General features: G+C 47.7%; 1 protein-coding gene across 1 annotated transcript; it reads right to left on the bottom strand.

Moving 5' to 3' along the window:
• Positions 1-202: 202 nt before the first annotated feature.
• On the bottom strand, positions 203-17,794 carry LOC129132705 (tetraspanin-36-like). The gene is made up of 7 exons (XM_054652110.2): positions 17,669-17,794; positions 5,602-5,793; positions 4,629-4,703; positions 4,082-4,177; positions 3,338-3,490; positions 2,318-2,401; positions 203-1,496 (listed from the first exon to the last, which is right to left on the bottom strand). The coding sequence occupies exons 1-7, from the start codon at positions 17,726-17,728 to the stop codon at positions 1,410-1,412; spliced, it is 747 nt and encodes a 248-aa protein (XP_054508085.1). The 5' UTR covers positions 17,729-17,794; the 3' UTR covers positions 203-1,409.
• Between the last annotated feature and the right edge of the window lie 4,693 nt (positions 17,795-22,487).

The raw sequence follows: 22,487 nt of genomic DNA, 5'->3' as shown, positions 1-22,487 counted from the left end.
GGCCGGGTCGCTGAGGAGAGCCGGACGCGCAGGGAGGCGGGATCGCTGAGGAGAGCGGGAACGAAAGGCGGAATTGCTGAGGGAGCCGGGCGGGATCTCTCTGAGGCAGCGTCCTCAGCCCCCCGCTCTGGTTCCGCCCCTGAGGACTTCACTCCCTCCAGAGAATTGTGATAGATAGCATCGACCAACAACTGCCTCACTATTTATTACTTGGTTGTATAAATTCAGTTTATTTCAGCATTTAACAGAAGACAAAGCCCTCAATAAAAATTCAGTTTTCAACATACACATGATCATGCTGGTGTGTCTTCTATAGGACATTGTTACCCATTACTGCTTTTTTATCTCTTGGGGTAGGGACGGAGATAATTAAACAGTTTACACTGATCCCAAGCTATTTTTTTTTCTTTTTAGCTACAAATATAAAGGTTTATTTTACTGAGGACAGACTGCTTATCTCTCCAAGGAAGGAATCAGCAGAATGTCTTGCTTTTCCACAATTCCTTGATACATAAAAGCTCACAGTTCCCTCTGTTCTTTATCCCCAAAATTCTGAAGAGCTTATAAACAGATTAACATACAAACGAGTTAAAGAAGGACTGTGTTAAAGCAGGGATACAATCCAATCTGTGTCCAGCAGAACTAAGGAGAACAGAAATGTACAAAAGCAGTGCTACAGCATATTATTGAAATTGCTTAGTACAAGAATATATCTTTTTAGTATTTTAGCAGAAAAGCATGGTCAGGGTGGAAACGTGGCACTAATTCCCCCAGGCAAACCATAGAAAAAGGAGGAAGAAAATGTTCAAAAGCCCTGCTTCATAAGGAATTTTTAATGTCAATAATCAAGAGATTAAAAACAAACCAAAAGAGACAGTTCTGAGTCCAAAAGCTCAAAACCTGGGGTTTTTCATGTTTGCTAGCTGCTCCAAACCACACAAATGCTTGTTCTAGACTTTAAGTGTGGGGTTGTCTTGCCTAACAACCTCTGCAGTAAACAGAATTACAACATGTGACATAAGAAAAGGGAAAAAACCTGAAACTGCACAATCAGACATAGAAAAAAACCATACTACTGATCCCCATGCCTGTGAAGAGTATTTAAACCTGGCATTCAGAAGTTTCTTTTATTGTTTAAACCACATCATGGTAATGATCTGAGGTTTGTGCAGGCAACTGAAACCCCTCGTGAGGTCTCCACTAGTTTATTGATTAAAAGATAAAGTTTCTGCTGCATGTTTTCAGGGCAGAGGAAAGAAGGTCAGAAGAAAGTTTCTTTCTGGAGCCTACTACACCACCCAGTGCTACAGATAGTCACAGGTCCAAACTTAGCATAACGTTTCAGAAAGCTGTGGGACGATCACAAGTCAGTTTCATCATCAGGAAGCAAGGTTGCTCTTCTCAGTTTATTAAGCAAACACCCCAGAGTAAAGAGGCTGATATCCACTTTCTTCTTTCTTGCAAGTAAGCACACAGACGCTCAGCATGCCGAAGAACTGGAAAAGAGGGAATGCACAAGGGACTTAGCCCTGCTGTGTTTCTGTTTCAGTTGTCAGGCTAAACACCCACACAGTGGATGACTTCATCATATGAAAAAAACTCATTTAAAAATACATCTGCATAAAGTGTTATTTTTGCATACCAATTCCCAGTAATAGTTCCGGCTGGAGTGTCTCCTCTCTGGTTTGTTGCATTAATTAATACATTCACATTAATTACTAGTTATCTTGCCATGGGGAAAATTTCAGTGAAAGGCTAGGATTGTTTGGGGATGAGTTCTCCGAACTATTTAAGCACACCTTTGGACAAGGAGTGCCAGGAATGGCTTCCCAGGGCCAGAGGGCAGGGACAGATGGGATATTGAGGAGTTGCTGGCTGGGAGGGTGGGCAGCCCTGGCCCAGGGTGCCCAGAGCAGCTGTGGCTGCCCCTGGATCCCTGGCAGTGCCCAAGGCCAGGCTGGACAGGGCTTGGAGCAACCTGGGACAGTGGGAGGTGTCCCTGCACATGGCAGGGGTGGCACTGGATGGGCTTTAAGGTCCCTTAACACCCAAACCATCCTGGGATACTGTGACTATGATAAAATGGATTCCACATTGAATTTCCATCCCAAATCCCCTACTGTCTTTTGAATCCCTCCCATCATTGTGAGGCAGATGAAACAGAGACAGTGGGCAAAATACAAGTGAGGAACAGAGGACTGAGTCTCCTCCAGAGGCAGAAGAAAGCTGTAGGCTGTTAGGATGGTGAAGATGAAGAAGACCTGAGGTCCAAGGGCAAGCTACTATTTTCCGTGAGGGAAGAGGCAGGAGCATTTACCTTTACGATGGCAAACCCCAGGATTACAAGCATGGCATAGCTGATAACGCTCTGCAGCCCAGACTCCAGCTCCTGTGCACAGCCCTGCCGTGAAAGAGAAAGGTAAAAACATGTTAAAAGGTGTTCATCCAGCTGGAAGTTTGTATTATTTCCCCCCAGCTCTCCCAAGGCAGCAGGGCCTGGTAAGGCCTGTCTAATCAGCACTGCAGGTCTGAGGAACTCCATTCTTGTCTTGCAGACCTGATAGCTTATTTCCTCCTGCATGAGGAGAGGCACTGACAAACTGCAATTTACTGACATTTGTTGCATCTGAATTTCCTCTGGCTCTGGTCATTTAAACAAGAGCCCAAAACTCAGAGCCAGAATGGCCAACAATGGTATCTATAAAAATCAGCTTAGGGCTTATGCCCCAGACTGGAGAACTCGGTATGGAGTTTGGAATCACAGAGTGGTTTGGTTTGGAAGGGACTTTAAAGATCATTCAGCTCCACTCCCCTGCCATGGCAGGGACACCTTCCACTGTCCCAGGCTGCTCCAAGCCCTGTCCAACCTGGCCTTGGGCACTTTCCAGGGATCCAGGGGCAGCCACAGCTGCTCTGGGCACCCTGGGCCAGGGCCTCCCTATCCTCATATCTGATCTACACTGATCCTCTTCTAGCTTAAAACCATTACCCCTTGTCCTGTTGCAACAGGTCCCCTGCTAAAATGTTTGACCTCATCTTCCTTACAGGCAAACTTGAGGCCCTGGCAGGGGCTCTGAGGTGTCCCTGGAGCCTTCTCTTGTGCAGGTGAGCAGCCCCAGCTGTGCCAGGCTCCCGGGCAGAGGGGCTCCAGCCCTCAGAGCATTGTCATCCTCCAGATTCAGCGAGGTCAATCCCAGATGAGCTGTTTCCCTGCCCCAGATCTGTTTAAACAACCACAGCTATATCCCTAAACTGTGCCTGGCGTGCTTCCCTCCATGGTTCCACCTGGCTGAAAATGAACATGGCCCGGCTGTGACCCCGAGCCCCTCATCCTCACCCGTGTGTTGAGTTCCTGCAGCTGATCCAGGTGCCCAGTGCAGTTCTTGGCCTCTTGCTGGCAGCAGCTCTGAGGAACACTGTTGTTCCCAGTGGAATTAAACCACTGGGTGGTTGTCCAGTCGCTGTAGTTCTTAACCCCACAGCATTGAAGCTACCAAACACAGGACAGTGACACAGCAGTTACTGTTACATGACATTATACATATGTATTACTAGTTACATTATATATATAATACATGTTCGTATATATGAATGCTCGTGGTGAGTTAAACTTCTCTTAGGCATAGCCAGAGCTGCCAGTAGTTTGCAGCAGATTTACAAGCAGCGGTGCTTCAGGAAAACAATCACAGATGTAATAAATCAATCTCCACACATTATTACATCCCTCTTAGTTTATTCTTTGTGACAGCTCCAACAGGAAGGTGACAAGTTGCAGAGTAGAGTCTTCCATCATCTCACTATTTTATGGTGTGGTGTTCTCAGCAGCAGCTATTCCTGTGCACTTATTTGCTGTGATGCAAATGTCACTCACATCAATCACATCCCTGACATCATGAATGTCACACCCGCAGCCTGAACACACCAGCTCTGCAAAGTGAGGAGCAACCTCAGCTGCCTTGGAGAACTAAACACAGAGCCAAGCTCCAGGATACTGTCCCACTCATCCTCTCCCCACCTTTCCCAGCCTAAATTCCTTGGTTTTTTCCGTTCTTTTCCAAACAATGCCTAGATATTTTCTTACCTGTTCTTGCAAGTAATCCACAACTGTAGACTCTGGGTTTTTGCCATCATACTTCTCAAAGACAGAGCGCATTGTACCTTGCACATCAGTTTTTACCTGTTTCGACAGAGAAAAACAATGCAGATGGTTATAATGTGAGAGCTGAATATTTTATCTGCTGGTAGAAACTGCAGAAGATCTCTATCTCAAATAAGTCGGGGGGGAAATAAGAAATAAGAAAAATCAAGTAATGTTTTAGACAAAATTCCGGTGGCCCTTAGCCAGAATCATGTTCCTGGGTAGAAGCTTGCTGCCCTTGATGGAAAAGCCCTCCTTTGGGAGCATCAACAACTGTTTAATCCAGCTCAGAGACTGTTGTGATATCTGCCAGGTACTTTATATATTCACTGTGTTCCCAGCAAAGACATTCCCATCCCCATTTGCTCTGCATGTTGCAGGACAGTGGATGAAGTAAAAAACCAAACAGATAAACTGGAATGATCAGACAACATGAGATCTGTTCTTTACTTTTATGTTGGGACAGAGATGCTAAAAATTCTTAACTTACCTTTTCCCTGTAAACAAATCCCAAGACAAAAGCGGACACTTCTGCAATGAAGATAACCAGGATAATGGCCAAGAACTGAAAATAAAAGAGAGAGGCAGTAAGAGAAAATCCCACAGCACTTGAATTCAACTCCACAATACATATTCATTTACAGCAGTAAGTGATCGTTATCTCTTATTGCCTCTCTAATCAAAATAGTTCCCAGAAGATAATTTAGAATAGAAGAAGCTGTGGCTGCCTCACCCCTGGAATTGTTCAAGGCCAGGTTGGACAGGGTTTGGAGCAACCTGGTTGTATTGGTTGGTCTAGTGGAAGCTCTCCCTGCCCATGGAAAAGGGTTTGGAACTGGATGAGCTTTAAGGTCCTGTCCAACCCAAGCGTTTCGAGGATTGCTGTGCGTGGCTGGGACGATGACTGTGGCTCCACAGGCTCTGTGCCTGATCCTGAACACTGCCATGGTGTGACCTGTGTGAAGAGCCTGTGGAACACTTCACAAGGTGGATGTCAAAGGGGAGAGCACACAGATAAACCAGCAGCTGAGTCAGGTACGTTGTGCACTCCTTGTTGGCTCACATTGCCTTTGGGGCATGACCTGGGGCATGAAGCTACTCTAAGTGAACCTTTCTGGATTTCTAAAAGTAATTCTGTGAGCAGTCAAGGCATGAGGATTAAAGTCTGCAGAAACACTGATACACATCTGGTTTGGTTGCTTAGAAACTCATATTTCCTCCTGTTCCTTCACCACCTCACTCCTCAAAACTTGCTCCCGCACTCATCTTCCCCGCGCCAGATGGGGCGGATCGGGGCGTCCCAGCTGCAGGTGACTCGCCCCAAACCAGCAGTGCTTCAGCAGCGCGTATCACCACGACCTTTCCCTGTGTTCGCCTCCCGAGGTCCGGCCGAGCAGCTCCCCTGCCGGCGGGAGGCAGGCGACACCCGCGGACGGTGGCAGCGGCCCCGCAGTGACACTCACCAGCCCCAGGCCGACCCGAGACTCGCGGAAGGTGGCGCAGCAGCCGATCAGCCCGATGATGAACATCACCACGGCCACGCAAATTATGATCACGGCTGGCAGCAGAGCGTACTTGTCCTGCAGAAAGTTGTCGTAGCTCTTGTAGGTGTTGATGACGTACGCCCCAACATAGCTGAGGCCTGCAGCTGCCGCCTGAAATGCAGTTAGGAAAAGTGATTAGCAGATATTTATTAGGCCTCTGATCTGGAAACTAACCATGGATTGTTTTCTAATAGAGATTTTAGAAATAATGGCTACAGTGTGCAAAGAACTAGATGGAAAAAAACGCTGAATCTGAAACTATTACCTAATCTAGGCATCAAAACTTGAACACAGAGAAGGCAAAATTCACTGTATAACTCCCTTGCTAATAAGGCACCACAGGAACTCAGGTGAAAGGCTAGTGTCTGTAGACTTGCATCAGTGTCTTTGCAGAATGCCAAGCTCACACTACATCCCACCCAAGGCTGCATTAGCAGGAATCAGATCACCACAAGGTTGTTGTGTTTTTTGTTTTTTTTTTTTTTTTAAATACCTTATCCTTTGCATTCTCATTAACCACTAAGGCAGGCACAAATGTACCTAGTCTCAGCAAAACAGTCTCTCCTTTTCCTGGAGGAAACTCTCTAAAATAATCTCTCTCCCAGAAGGATGCTTTGCTGACTGAGGCCAAGGTAGAGCACACCAGTGGCAGCTGCCCTGGAGACCAAAGACTTTTCCCCACTGGACTGGGTATAGCCCTGGAAACAACACCAAAAGGCTCAGCCATGCCCTTGCTGGTGGCACAAAAAAAAATCTCTCAAGAGCCAGGGTGGCTCATCCATGCTCTGTAATCCTGCAGCACAAGGAGAAGGAAGCACCCCCCGTATTCACATTCTGGAAACTTGAAGGAAACCATCCAGATTGTTTTCAACAGGTCACAGCCGGATTTCATCACGCAGCCTTGGAGCAGTTTGTTACCTCCCTGTAACAAACTGCACTGTACGTTCTAATTAATCAAACACTCCTCATGCTGGAGCTGGGACTTGCTAATTCCTTGACCTTGTTTGGCTCTTTCCCCTCCAGCCAGGTCTGCTGCCTGCCCTTCAATTACCTCCAAGTGCAGGAGCATCCTTTGTTTCAGACAGCTCCCATCCCATAATCCTGCATTCCTGGATGCTGTCTGTACCCCAGAATTACTGGGGTCAGATGCACCAAGTGATGAAGCCAGACACTCAGTACTGACACTGCAAGGTCCTGCTGCACTGGGGCTCAGATACAGCAGGTCCTCTGCAAAGTGGGATATCAGGAAAAGGAATAGGGTTGCCAAGTCTTAATTCTCAGGTTGTTTGTTTTTCTTCTCTACATGCACTGGGTTTTCAAATATGCTAATGATGAAAGTGGTTGCTAAAGATTCCTTTCATTTTTCCTCTCTTTGAGGGAAATGTCTTTCCTATTTCCCTGTCCAGAGGTGTAGGGTGACCATGACTTTTTCCTGTCACCCCTTTTTAGGGATGCAGGGAAAGGATGAGACCACTTTCTCTCAAAGGGCATCGCTGCCTTCTCACTTCACCACAGGAGTGAGGAGTTGAGCAGGAGCAACCTCACCTTCTCCCTCAATGTTCTGTTTCTGAGCTGAAAGTAGGACAGGAAAAGTTCTTGAAATGGCAGCAGCAGTAAAGTGTCCAACAACGGGCCCCCAGCTTGGTAATAATCAACATAGACTCCGTGTATTCACAGAAGGCTGATAATTTAATTTATTAAGAAACACATTGCTTTTTTATACCCTAGTTTGCTACAGGTGGAATTGATTGGTCCTCCAATCCAAACACCATCACCATTGGCTAATTAAGAAACCACCCTTTGGTAAACAAATCTCCATAACACATTCCACATGTTCAAAACAACAGGTGCAGCAAATGAAGATAAGAATTGTTTATCATTTTTTTCTCTGATCTTCTCACAGCCTTTCCCAGGCATGGCTCTGGGAAAGTTGTTTGTTCCTCTCTGTGGCCAGAGAGCTGCTGCCACAGTAAAGGTGGAGGTGGGGACTCGTCACCTCCATCCTCCTTTGCCTTCAGTTGCACAAAAAGAATGAAGGTGCATGACCCAAAAAGTGTATCCTGTATTTCTGGCCTGGAAGGCTTGATGCACGTGTCTGTCCACCTATTCTCTGCTCTGAAACAGCATCATCTGGGCAAGGACAGTCACAGTGGGGAAAGCAAAGTTGTGCCAGGGTCTCACCACCACCATCACAACCACAGGGAATGATTCCTTCCCAATATCCCATCTCACTCCACCCTCTCGCAATGGGAAGCCATTCCACCTTGTCCTGTCACTCCAGTGTATTTTCCAAAGTCCCCCTCCACCATGGTGAAGAAACATTCTTCATTTTTCATCCATACTTCATTTTCCATCCATTTCCAGTGGGCTCAAAAGGCAATGCAAAGGAAGCAGCACAGGGCATGCTAAAGAACAAAGCTCCCCAGCTGTGGGGAGCTAAGAAAGACCTTGCTGCAAGTAAAAGGCTGCCAAGAATTAAGAAAAAAAATAAATTATGAAGCCAATTCACAAAAGGCTCCTAAAGCCAGGACCAGCAAAGCTCCATGACCGCAAGACAAAACCAGAAGGTCTAGTGTTAAGTTCAAGGACCTCAAATAGAAAGCACTTTCACAGTGGGTGTTATTGCAATACTCAGGAATGTCAGAGACAAAGCACAACCAGCAAGAAGTTTACTAAAATTTCCAAGCTTCTGCTTTCAAGCAGAAAAAGGAAGCATAATGAGGCAAAACCAGAAGTCTTTGGGAAAAGACTTAAAGGAAGATGACCTTTTCCCCCACAGGTACTGCCACAACTTCACCCATGCTTTTTAATTCAGTGGGAAAAATCCTGAAGCCTTGAAGAGCAGGATCACTTAGGAATAGAAGGCATCACAGATAATGACCTCTTCCCTGATTTTTGCAGGTGAGTCCCAGAGACAAGCATAGATGAAAGCATAGATGAAAAATACTTCAGAACTTAAATCAGAACTCTTCCCTTGAGCCTTTCCAGAGTTCAAGGAAAATTCAGAATCTGGTGGAGGGATTTGTTTCACCCCAACATCACAAAATGTACAGCCCATTCCTAGATCTAAGATGAGATGTACTAAGATGTACTTCTCTGGAAGGACAAGTCCTTTGTATTGCAAAACATGGATCTCAAAGTATGTCTGATTAGGTTTCTGTTGGGTCTCAAAAAGTAAACAATCACACAAACATAAAGGCCAGTTTGAGCAATTACTTTTGAGGAGGAATAGGTCAAATACCTCCTTTTCCATGATTAGCCAGTCACCTCCTCAAACCCATCCAAAAAGACACACAATGATGCTGGGATTATGCCAAGAAATACACATTTTGTCACACTTTTTGCTGCTCTCCTGCTTGTCAGCGTGCTTGCAGCCAGGCCCAGTACCCAGCAGGCTCACACAATGTGGCACAAACCCTGGCACGGGCAGCCCAGGGTGACTCAGGGTGGATCCGGGAGAAGCAGCTCCCCTGGGCCACCCAGAGCCAGCACAACACCCACCCCTGACCCTGCCCTGCCCTCGCCGCCCCCGCTGACTCACCGGCCGCCAGGAAACTGCTCCTGTTTCTTTACAGTGCTGGTGACTTCCTTAAGTCATTAAGATGACGAGATGAGGCAAAAGGAAATTTTGCAAGAAAACCCCTTTCCACAGCTGGGCAACAGAGCTGCAGCAGCTCTGCTGCCTCGCCCCCACGGCTTGCACCCTTCAGGGACCTAGCGCCCGCATCACTCAATTTTTCATTCCCCACACCCTTGACAGAAAGCAGAAGAACTATTTGAGTGTGAAAAAGTGAACTCTTCGTGGCTGAGAGAGAAGAAAGCTGAGCTGTGACAGTCAGCAGACTTTCCCAGGCTGAGGTTTGGGCAGGGCCTGGGCTCACCAAGCCCTTCCATGCCCAGCCGAGCCAGGGAAGCAGGTGCACAGAGGACAAACACAACACGGGGGGAGGACTCTCAGTCACATAACGCACACACAGCACCGTGAATATTCACTCCTGCCCATGAAACAGAACCCTGCACTGTCTCACTGATGAAGAACAGGACAGCTGCTGGAAAACACTAATTTTATGTACTTTTTAAAAATGCAACAAGCCTCTTTGTGTTCCACTCTTTTTATATGCTGATGACCAAAAGTCCCTACCCTTTTCAGGAGGCTTTTAGCCATGCAAATACTTCATGCCACTTAATCACAGACATAGAAGGGGCTGCTTAAAGCTTCCTCTATACCACTGCTCTGAAATACATGCAAATGTTTTATATATATATATATACATATATCTTTTTTTTTTTTTCTATCAGTGAGGCAGAACAGGTGCTTTTCCACCTTTACTTCTGTGTTTTCATAAGCCAGCCTTATGTGATGGCTGAGAACAGAGGTTAGTGTTCGTTCACAGTTATCAGCACAGGCTTCTTTGTCCCCTGCCAAACCCAGATAAGGTACAGCAAAGGAGCCAAACTACCAACTGTGATGTTAAAAGGCAGTGTGTGCTGCTTGGAGGATTTGGGGTACTTTTTAAAAGGTTTCTCCCAGCATCCTCCTATTTCAGAGTGTTGATTCTATGACTTGATCTGTTACTGCAAACTGGTACAAGACTTTATTTTGAAAAGGCTGGAAAATTAAAAATACAGAGTAACAAAGCTGTAGTGTTAAAAGGAGAAACTTAAGAACAGGCTGAATTCCGAATTCACCCTGTGTGTCCAGCAAGATGCAGCCTCTGTACAGTAAAAAACTGAGGCTCTGAGACTTACAGACATTTCTTCTTTGTCCAATGGGACTTTCCCAGGGCCAGCACTAATATCCACCACAGCACAAAACTCAGGCTGGCTGGATTTTTCCTATACCATTAACTTTCTATAGGCAAAGACAGATAAGAGAAATAATACCATTTTTCATGACACAGTAAGAGAGGCTGTCTTCCACAGCAAACAACTTCAAATACAAACTGGAAGAACTATGAATAGCCCCACAAACCCTTTCTGAACCACTGCCACCTAACTCATCATTAGACAGTCATCTCACAGAGCTGCCTGAGTTAATTTGAAGGCTCAAATCCCACTTTTTTTTTACCAGTATCTTTGCATAGTCAGATGAAAATTGTTACTTCAATTATTCTTTAATTATTACTTTGCCCATTAGAATTAGTACGACTGTGCTGCCCCCATGTCTCTCATATCTAGAGTCAGCCCCCAGCAACACTGGCCTCAGTTACAGCTGCCCATCCTCTCCTTAACACAGAAGACATTCCATGTCTTTGTTTTTTGGCTTTTTTTCTGTGTATAAGAAGTGGTTTTGATTTACCTTGACAGGTAAATCTTCTGCTCAAAAGATTTTGCACATATCCTCCATAAATAATGTATTTTATTACCCAACAGCCAGCTTGCATGGCAAAGAGAATTACTATCTGGCTCCCTTGCTGATTTATTGTACTACAAGATTTATTCTTCCCATTCACCGCCACAGTTTCAAGTCTTCCCTGGCTGCTGCACTACTCCATTTTCAGGGAAGCAAAAGGTTTTCTAAAGATTTTAGAGAAAAATAAAGACACTGAGCACTTTTGAGAAAGCTTTCCTTACTTTATCCTCATTTTAACAAGTTTAAAACTCCCCTTGGCCCACACGGACCAGGCACTTCCCAGAACTGAGGGTCTCTTGCCCAAGGCAAAGCTGGTTTCTCCCAGCAATGAGAGCAACCCCAGCTCAGCACCTCCCATCCCACGTGCACAACTTTCTCTCCCTTTTCCATCCTGGATTTAGAACTCTGCCAGCTGGAAGGGGCCTCCTGGCTTCAGCTACCGTTTCCTACCCTGCTTACGGTATTAATTTCTCTAAATGATAAATCAGGTACTGCCACGTTTGTGTTCTCTGGCTTCACCCAGGACGGTGTGTGACCGTGCTTGGTCACCCTTGCAGTGAAAAAGGTTCCTGATGTTCAGAGGGACCATCCTGTGCTTCAGCTTGTGCTCACTGGCCCTGGGCACTGACAGCATCATTTGGGCAAGCACAGGCGAGCCAGCAAGGCTGCTGTGCCAGGGCCTGCCCACCCTCCCAGCCAGCAATTCCTAATTGCCAAGAGCCCAAAATCTGTGCCTGCCCTCTGGCAGTGGGAGCCATTGCCTGGCTGCTGTCCCTGCAGGCCTTGTCCCCAGTCCCTGTGCAGCTCTGCTGGAGCCCCTGGAGGCCCTGGCAGGGGCTCTGAGGTGTCCCTGGAGCCTTCTCTTGTGCAGCTGAGCAGCCCCAGCTGTGCCAGGCTGGCTCCAGAGCAGAGGGGCTCCAGCCCTGGCAGCAGCTCCGTGGCCTCCTCTGCACTGGCTGCAGCAGCTCCAGCTCCTCGTGCTGCTGGAGCCAGGGCTGGAGGCAGGATGGGGTCTCCTGTTGGCACACAAACTTGCTGTGTTCCCTCAGATCTTCACATTGTGAAAACGCTGATTTACAAAATAATAAAAACCACTGAACTCAGCAAGCTGGCTTTGGATTGGAGCAAAAAGCACCAAAGCTGTGAGCTCCAACAGGCTGCCCTCGATTCCAGCAGCACCAACAACCCCAGGAGGGAACTCCTGCCAATCTCATGCCAGTCATTACCCTCAAACTAAAACCTTCAAATCAGTTTCCTCAGGTGAGCTACAGAGGTGGGACAGCACCCAGACAATTGTTCTGAGCCAAGTTATACCAAGCCACAGCAGACTCATCAAGGTCTGTTACACCCAAATATTCAGCTGGGATTTACAGCTGTGGGGCATGTTTCAGCCTGCCCTCAAAATACACCTCAGGCTGCTTGCTGGGTATGGTGGGAAGTGCTTGCTTTTTCCTTTTCTTCCTCAAATGAAAACAATGAGCAGCTGCCAAAGGGCTCTGAAAACCTATGTCTCTCTTTCAGGAGAAAAAAAATCCCCAAACCTAAACCCACATTTTCTTGCAGTTTACATGCTGCAAAACCACACACTCAGAGGGGATTCTGGGTGTAGTGGGCTTGTTTTCAAGCTATACTAAGGAAATGTCCACTCTAAGTGTTGTTTCAGCACGGTGCCTTCTGTTCTCCAAGCCTAATTCCAAGGTTATTTTTCCATCCCTAAAAGCCAGCATATACCTAAAAAGCAGAAATGGTGGCATGTCCTCACAGAGACACTGTACAGAAGTGCAAAGCAAGGAATCCTGCCCCAGTTCCTAATGCTTAAACCCCTGCCTTGGGGCTATGGTGCTGCTGTTAATCACAATCACAGAGGCAACAGGACCAAGAGGAGGAGAAACCCATTTCCACTTGTCAGAACCCCCATTTCCACTTGTATTCTCCCCAAATACACAAACTGCAGGACATGATCTGCAGAGACTGTAACTTCAGCTGAGCATGGATTGATTTATCAGCGAGTGCCAGGCTGTTTTGGATCTGAGCAGCCTGTCTGGACACAAAACACCCTATAGTTCAATATTTGCCTTCCGAACCACCCCAATTTCTCAATCAGCTGCTCCAGGCTCAGACACTGGATGCTGCAACTAAACCAAGGTGCACCTAAATCACAGCAGAGCTAATCCTAAATCTTGCTACAGAGGTACCAAAATGAGCCCTTGTAATTACCACATGCACTTTCCACAACATGGAACCACAGAATCCCAGAAGGGTTTGGGTGGGAAGGACCTGTAAAACTCACCCAGCTCCACCTCCTGCCATGGGCAGGTGTTGTTGTTCTGTTTCTAGAGTCCCATACCGTTGTTATCGGATTTCTAAAGTCCATACCTCCTCCGTGTGTTCTCATGGCTGCAGACCTTCACAGCACAGACTCCTTCTTCTGCATGTTTTTCTCTCTCAGGTCAGGGCTCCTCCAAGGCTCTCCCACCCCCTTTTATCCCAGTTATCTTCCTTGGTCACAGCTGCAGCCCAGTTAAGGACATCGCAGCTGCAGCCCATCAAGGACAACCGGGACCTCCCGGGGCCAAGCCTATACACAGATATTCAAATATAATACATGCATTTTTGCTAGGACTCAAAGCCTCTACTATTGGCAGGGACTCCTTCCACTGTCCCAGGGTGCTCCAAGCCCTGTCCAGCCTGGTCTGGAACAGTTCTGCTTCTCTGGGCAACCTATGCCAGTGCCTCACCACCCTCACAGGAACAATTCCTTCCTAATATCTACCCTGAATTTCCCCTCTTTTCAGTGTGAAGCCATTCTCCCATCACTACAGCTCCTGACGAAGAATCCCTCTATGGTTTCTTTGCAGCCCCTGTCAGACATGGGAAGGCTGATTTCCACATGGCCTTCACACATCTTCCTCATCTCCAGGCTGACCACCCCCACCTTCTCAGCCTGTCAAACTGGGGTTTTGGTGACCTTTGAAGAGACCAAAGTGCTCTTGGGGATGGATACACAGCCTGGCCATCCAGGGGTCCCTTCATAGCCACAGGGACCCTCTGGCTGAGGTTGCTCCCTGGAATCTGCATCACTGTCCCAACACCTCCCCTGTGCTGACCACACAGCACCAGCACCTTCATTTTAATTTAGTCTGTGAGGCCCCTACACAATACAGCAAAGCCCATTTTCCTGAAAACCAGTTCAGTTCTGCTTCCTGATTTTGGGGAGAATGATTTTGAACAAGGAACAACTTTACCCTTTCCAGGCACACTCAAAAGGATCACACCAAAGTGCCCAGGCATCCGCCCCATCCTGTGACCAATGCATCATGTGGCTGCTCTGCTCTCACCATTCAGAAACGAGCTGGAAATTATAGAATGGCTGGGGTTGGAAGGGACCTTAAAAATCACCATGGTTCCAACTCCCAAGGAACCCTCCCACCACCTTCCCCTTCCCTTCCTCAATGTAACCTTTGCTATTCAATACATTTTTCATTAAAAGTATCCAGTGCATTGTTCATTACAAGTATCCAGATTCCTCTCTGGCTGAGGCTCCAGAGCAAGCATTCCCAAAGTACTCATTACTGGCATGAGTGATTTTAAACAATTCACACATGCAGGAATTTTTCTGGTGGGTAAGTTTAAACCTCCAAATCACTAAAAATCATTTAAAGTGAACCACAGCAATATAGTGATTCCTTGAGCAACCTGTTCTAGTGGAAGGTGTTCCTGCCCATGGCAGGGGGCTGCACTTCTTGCCTGCAGATCAAATGCTGCTCTCTCAAATCCCCTGGTCCTGCTGAAGTCCCCTGGGCAGGAATTTGTCCGTATGCTTCTCCGTGCTGTTGGGCAAGTCAAGCAAGGAGGCTGGGGAAGTGCCCACATCTGCTTAGAAGTGAATGGGAAATCTGGGGAAACAGGATTTTCACTGCAGAAACACCTAAGGCAGGCCTCTGGTGATTAATCAGAATATCTCGCATTGGAGGGGACCCACAAGGAGGGTGGAAATCCAGCTCCTAGTCCTCAGGACCACCAGTGGGCGCCAAACCCCCTCTGAAGGCAGAGACCTGCTCAGTGACAATGAAACTGAAGGTGACAGGGGCAAGGTGCTGCATGCTTTGAGGTTAAAAGCGACTGAAAGGTGCTTACTGCACATTATACAGAAATACTGGAGCACGAAGCTTCCATCTAGTTTTAACATTCTCAGTTTCTTCCCTTGGACCAGGAAGTGAATCCCAGCATTCCACCTCTCTCCTTCAAAAGGAGCACCATCACATCTCACCCAGCAAAGCCTCCTCAAATGACATTTCCGAGAACATCATGGTCTGCTCTGACCCTTCCTCTCCCTCTTTTGGGACCCATGAGATAAACCTGCATCCCCAGTCTTTACCTGGAGCAGGCCAGCACCCACTTACCAAAACTACCACTCACTTGCACCTAATTGGTAGGTGCCCAAGAGCAGAAGAGGAGGTGGGAAGAACTCCCACAGCCTGAAGCACCACCCCTGGTAGCCTTATAATTAAATAATCTTTAATCACCGAGTTTTTGGGGGGAGTTATGCATAAATCCATAATCGGCAGAATGACCTGCACGTACAATGCTGAGCTGGGTGCTTAGGAGAAAAGCTGTTTTTTCACCTCATTTAGGAAGCCCGATTTGTCATCGTGGAAGATCTGACTTCCTTCACTCTGCATGATAACGATCAGATAGCCAAAAGAGACTTTTTTGCCTTTTTAGGATATTCCTAAGTAATAACTTCTGTCAAAGAGCTACATCTGCACCATCTGCTGACTACGCAGGTGGTGAATTATTTTCCATAATCACTTCTGAGCTGGGAAAGATCTGCAGCATGCAATGTCTGGACATGAATTACTCCTTGGAAAAGGGCTCTGATGTTCTTGGCAAATCCTGTTTTCACAATCATCTGGAGCCTTGTACTTACAGAGCCCTGACTGTTAGAAATGTTCAGCAAGAGCATAAAAGAATCAGTCCCTCCATCTCCACCCTCCTAAACCAGAATTCCAGGTTCTGCAGTTCTGCTGCTGGAATGTGATTACCACACATAATGGTGGCAGCAGCATCTAAATGCCACAGGTACCAGGCTGCACTGCTCTTACTGGGATGAAAAACAACCCAAAGGGCTGCTCTGGGTCACCCCAAATTCAGAGGCCAGAGAGGTGCACAAGGATCATTACTGACCGTCCATGGAAGAAGATGACCAATCACAACTAGAGAGTGCTCCTACAGCAGAAGGAAAAGCACCAGAGACATTTTTAGGAGAATATAAGGCTGTTTCATTTCCAAAAAGCCAAGCAATGATGCTAACCTGAGGCACACCTGTTCTGAGGCTCAGGGGCTTTCCACAGAGGGATGCTGCGATGTTTCTCTGTGGCTATTCAAAAAAAAACCCAGAAGAAAATCGCCACAAACCAAGCAGACACAGTGAGACCGTGTCACCTGGTGTGCAGCAGTGACTCAACTGCAGCTCCATTCGTGCCAGTGGCTCAGGAGCTACATGGAGCACATGCAGCAATAAACTGTGCTGGGCCTCATAAAGGGGGCACAGGATGGAGGGGACGAGCTCCTCACCACAGCCAGCAGCAAGTCATGTTTTTACAAAATGGCACCACACCCCATGAGGCCCCAGGGATTAATTCGAGCAGGATTCCTTGTTTTGACTTATTTTTTCTCTCCTCATGTAGCCTCTCTCTTTGGAAACCTTTGGTTCTTCTCTTCAGGAAGAGCCCCTGCTTCACCCAGAGCAAGGGGCGCTGCCACGCTGAGCTCAGCCCAGCCGAGCAGCTCCAGACCCCGGCTGTCTCGGGCAGGTTGGGGCATCCCTGGAAAAGCCCCATCTGGAAAACACCCAGGTGCTACAGAGCAGCTGTGAACCCCCAGCCCACAGCCCGACACCCCTGAGCTCTGACATGGCCCTTCCTACAGCAGCACACAAGTCCCAGGGCGGTCCACGGTGATGGTGGGGGTTTTCCAAACTTCCCCATGCAGGGAGAATGCCCCAGCCTGGTTACAGAACAACCCCCAGCTCTTCTGAACAGCCACCAGCCCCTGCTGTCACTGTCGCGAGGCAGCCGTGCAAAGAGCCACCGATGCCGACACCCCCAGACCAACGCGGGTTAGGCTAAAAGGTATACAAACCACCCTCATTTTCTCACTCGCTTGTAAATAATTATCGCGGAAGGGATTTGGAAAGCCGTAACTGTGCCAAGGACACAGCTGGAACAAAGTTCTCAGCAGTTTTCCTCCCCAAAAGTCTCCTCGCCCCAAATACAGAGCAGAGCCCTTGTACAATGCCCTCGCCTTGCGGCTTCATTTCCCTCCGATCACAAAACGTGGCTGTAGACTGCTTTAACTAAAAACACTACTAAAAAACCGGGTACATTAAAAACACGCCACGAAGAAAAAAACGAACAAAAAAAAAAGTAATAAGCTCTGACCTTATTTTTTTTTCTTAGAAACGTAACCCCCTAAATCTCCTTGTTCTTTAAAAACACGTAATTAGGCGTTGCTACAGAAATGTACGAGCACACAGAGCTAAGCTCCATGCCCGGATGGCGGGCACGTCCCGCAGCAGCGAGTCCCCCTGCCAGACCCCGTCCCGCCCGGCCCGGGACAGCCCCGCGGTACCCAGAAGGCGAGGCTCAGCAGCAGCAGCACAGTCTTGGAGGTGATGACTCCGCAGTCCATGTTCGCGCAGCTCTGGGGCTGTGCCGCCGCCGCACCGGCCCCGGATCCTCGCGGGGCCGCCCCTGGCCCGCCCCAGCCCTGCCCTGCCCTGCCCACCCACGGGACGCGTTTCCCCGTGGCCGAGCCGGCAGATTTCCAAGCAGGGGGTGGGGAGTGCCGGGAACAAATGTCAAGGCAAATTATTGGTGATTCAGCGTGGTTTGGGATTTTTTGGTGCTTTTTTTCTTTGTTTTTCCCAAAACTTCTGAAACTTTACAGCGAAGTTACACTAAGCCCTGTGAAAAGCTCTCACTGCAGCACAAAGGTTTACATCAGATTTGCCTTCCAGGGTTGCTAACCCACAGCTATCTCCCCTTCATCCAGCCTGTCTGTTTTAGTCTATCTGAAGCCAATCTTCCCAATCACATGCTCCACTGAACAGCAGGAATATGTGGATCAGTGGTGGGAACACATGGATCCGTGCTGAGTTAACAACTGGACTCGGTGCCCTGGGCTGAGCCCCAGCGTGGGCAGCAGGGCAGGGGGGATCCTGCCCCTGTGCCCCTGGGCTCAGGTGAGAGCCCACCTGCAGAGCTGCCCCAGCCCTGGCTCCAGCAGCACAAGGAGCTGGAGCTGCTGCAGCCAGTGCAGAGGAGGCCACGGAGCTGCTGCCAGGGCTGGAGCCCCTCTGCTCTGGAGCCAGCCTGGCACAGCTGGGGCTGCTCAGCTGAACAAGAGAAGGCTCCAGGGACACCTCAGAGCCCCTGCCAGGGCCTCCAGGGGCTCCAGCAGAGCTGCCCAGGGACTGGGGACAAGGCCTGCAGGGACAGCAGCCAGGCAATGGCTCCCAGGGCCAGAGGGCAGGCACAGATTTTGGGCTCTTGGCAATTAGGAATTGCTGGCTGGGAGGGTGGGCAGGCCCTGGCCCAGGGTGCCCAGAGCAGCTGGGGCTGCCCCTGGATCCCTGACAGTGTCCAAGGCCAGGCTGGATGGGGCTTGGAGCAGCCTGGGACAGTGAAAGGTGTCCCTGCCCATGGCAGGGGTGGAATGAGATGGTGTTGAAGGTTCCTTTCAACCTGAACCATTCTGTGACTCCACAACACAGGTTTGGACACAGAATACATCCCAAACGCTGGAATGTGAGGCTGAGCAGGTACAGGGAGAGGTACTGGAATTCAGTGACTGCAGAGAGCTGCAGATGTTGCTTTATTCTCACCATCCAAGCCTCGTGCTTTTACAAACAAGCTGGAGGTGCAGGACTGGGAGCCAGGGGTTTGTTTGTCAGAGCAGACCTTTGGCAGCCCGAACTGAGCTGAACCCACCCCTCGGCAGGGCTGCAGGATGCAGCGGTAACGAGTTTCCTGCCATTGCCCCTTCCCGGCAAAAATCGCTGTGATGCAGCGTCTTCTGGGGGAGATGGACTTTGGAGGGGATGTGCTGAACCAGCTCTCCAGCAGGAAAGCAGGAAAGGGACATTATGGACAGCCTCTGCCCGCAGCCCACGAGTTTAAGCTGCAGCTGCTTTGAAAGGCAGCAGACTGTCTGTGCTGGCTGCTGAAAAGAGAAATCTGTGTGCAGAACGTGGGGTGAAGCTGATATCCAAAATTAAATTCCTTGGAGAGCAAAGATCAGCACAAAGTCAGAATTGAGGACTGCTCACAGAGCTCCTCCTACCAGCAAGGCTCTCCTTGCCATCATAATTTCTATTACAGCACTAAATATTAACAAAGTGGGTAATTGTGGTGTATTTTTAAATTTAAAAAATCAGCATTTTCACTTTTCCTTGTAATGTGGAAAAAGCAGGTGGACAAAGCAAAAAAAAAAAAATCACCTGGAAACCATTTCTCCTAGTTTTATTGGAATGACTGGTAATCTAGGGGAAATAGTTTGAAGAAAAATGGAAGGGCAAAGTTTGATTTAAAATGAAATATAAAGGAATTTAAAAAACCAAAACCAAAACCAACCAAAACACCAACCAAACCTCACCTTTCTTTAATATCCAGATATTGTTACCAATTCTGTCATTTGTTAGTTCACTTGTTAGTTAAAACTTTTAAATTTGAAATATAAAAATGGTAATTTCACAGTGAGAATAAAATGGGATCTTTAACAAATGTGTTACCACCTCTATGCTGTTTGTTTCAGAACAAAGTGTTATTTAAAATCAATAGTGGTTGAATTTTTATTAAAAGTGATCTAGAAAGTAGCTTGCCAGAACAAAATGTTCCCTTAGAGGTGTATCCCAAACATCACAAGAAATCCTGGCTGTGATATTCTTCATTATTTCCTTACCAATTAATATTAAAATCAAGAGATTCCTGTTGAACATGAGATTTTAAAACAGCAGTAAGCTGGAATTTTTGCAGTCAGTTTTGGAAGGGAGTTGGAGAGAAGAGGAAATGAAAACTACCTAACCTGATAAAGCCTCAAAGGAGGCTGTGTTTCCAGAGCTGCTGCCTGCCATCGATCTCTTGCCTTGAGTAAATTGGTTTGGTTTGCTGGATTTCAGTCTGAGATGAGTTTAGGAAACATAGTGGAAAAACAACAGGTTTCCCAGTGGTTTATTTATGGCATGTTCAGCAGCGTGGCTCTATGGTTTGTACTGGAAGCTGTAACATGTGATAGGAAAAGGGCCTTCACATTTCCCCTTATCCACCAGACAGCCACCACGTAAAGATAAAATTCCTTTCTGCACATGAGACAACATATCTGAAAATATGTCTATTTTGTTTTCCTCCTGCTAGACTAAACAACTTGCCGGTTCTGTTACTTTCCAGAACTCACTCTCTCCCACTAAGATTTGTTTCTCTTGAAATGCCTGGGAATGCAGCGTGTTCCCCAAGGGCTGTAATGAAGAGTTCACCAGAGCTCTCTGCCTTCTCCTGCAGTGCCATGGCCTTGCTGACTCACTCCCAGCTTGTGATCATCTATTTCTGCCCAAGGAACTGCTTCCAAGTCAGCTGTTCCCCATCCACTTCTCCTGATTGCTCTTGTCCAGGTGGGCAATCCTGCTGGTGTCACAGAATCCAAGAATCCCAGGATGGTTTGGCTGGGAAAGATCTTAAACCTCATCCAGTCCCATCCCCTGCCATGGGCAGGGACACCTTCCACTGTCCCAGGCTGCTCCAAGCCCCATCCAGCCTGGCCCTGGGCACTGCCAGGGATCCAGGGGCAGCCACAGCTGCTCTGGGCACCCTGGGCCAGGGCCTGCCCACCCTCCCAGCCAGCAATTCCTAATTGCCAAGAGCCCAAAATCTGTGCCTGCCCTCTGGCCCTGGGAGCCATTGCCTGGCTGCTGTCCCTCCGTGCCTTGTCCTTTCTGCACCACATCTGATTTTTCAGCCCTCTCCTCCAAATCCTTGAGATCTCTTGGAAACTCTGTTTCTATTGCAGTCCTTGTCCTTAACATCTCCATGTGCTCCCCACATAAAAAATTCTCTGTTCTCTTCTCCAGGTTATTGCTGAGATTTCAACCCCCAACAGGTGAGACAGTAACCCAGGTGACACCAAGCCACAGGTGGAAGACTCGGGTTGTTCAGGACAGGCCACGGGGATGAAGGTGCTGTGGGGCACAGGGAGGTGTTAGAGACCTTATCATATTAAATATACTGCTTCTTTCCCCACAAGGCCTGTAACCCATCACAAAAGGAAATGCAATTAGCATGAAACCGTTTGTCCTTGACATATCTATGTTGTCTGGTATTTGTCTCTGTATTTTCTTCTTGTCTGCAAATGATTTCCCAATTATTTATTCCATGGTCTCTTTGATGTTGTTAATAAGGAACTGAAGTTAACTGGCTTGGAATTTCCAAGTGTTTGGTTTTTTTCCTCAGTCTGTCAGCACCTCACCTCCCTTCCAAAAGCTCCACTTCAAACAGCTCTTAGATGGCTGGACTCACTTTCTAAGTCTTCTGGGAAAAAGCCCATAGCACCAATTTAATTTGAGAGCCATCAGTTGATAAAACCTCTATGTAACCTGTCCTTTCCTCATTCTCCCACTGACTTTAGCCCTTTTTCCCTACTTTTGCTGTGCCAGCTGCTGATTGTGTTGGACGTTTTGGTGCTCCCACTTCAAGGAGGACAGAAAATCAGTCTCCCATGATTGGCACATGAGGATGACGCAGAAGCATCTTCATAGTACATGACCTTATTTCTTGGAGTCATTTGGGTCTGTTGAAAAGACTCATGTAAAAATAACAGGAAGGAAAATTTACAGTCAGCAGAGATTGCTTTCTAGCTAAAAAGAATAAAATAATATTTTATTGACATCATAAAATTAGCAGGTAGCCAAGTTTGAAAAACTCAACTCAAATACTTTCACTTCCTCTTTAAACACTCCAGCTGGGTTACACAGTCAGTTCTTGTCTCAGGCATGAAAAAAAGTGTGTTTCCCAGCACAAATATTCACATCTTTGCAGTAGGGAAATTGTTCCTGCCTGGAGTTGGATTAGGAAGGGAAGGACTGTGCATGGCTCTCCATCCCATGCCAGCAGAGAGGTCAGCAGAGCAGCATTTCCCTGGAGTGTTCATGTGCAAGGATCCATGTCACTAGCTTGGAATTCTGATTTCTGCCACACCTCAGCACTCTGCCACAGGCAGCACTGCCCCAGCCCCGAAGCTGTGCCTGCAGGGAGCCACAGCCTGATGCTATGCTCTGCTTCAGGGACTCTGATTTGCTGGGAGGGGAATTTTGACCTCGCTGCTGATCTCGTTCACCTTGTGAGCTGTGGCTGAGAGCAGCCAGGCAGGATGTAGGCGGTGAAACCCCAAATGATGCCTG

This window comes from Agelaius phoeniceus, chromosome Z (assembly GCF_051311805.1).
Source record: "Agelaius phoeniceus isolate bAgePho1 chromosome Z, bAgePho1.hap1, whole genome shotgun sequence".
Lineage (NCBI taxonomy): Eukaryota > Metazoa > Chordata > Aves > Passeriformes > Icteridae > Agelaius > Agelaius phoeniceus.
The sequence above is the reverse complement of the archived record's forward strand: the minus strand, read 5'-3'. Positions and strand labels throughout refer to the sequence as shown.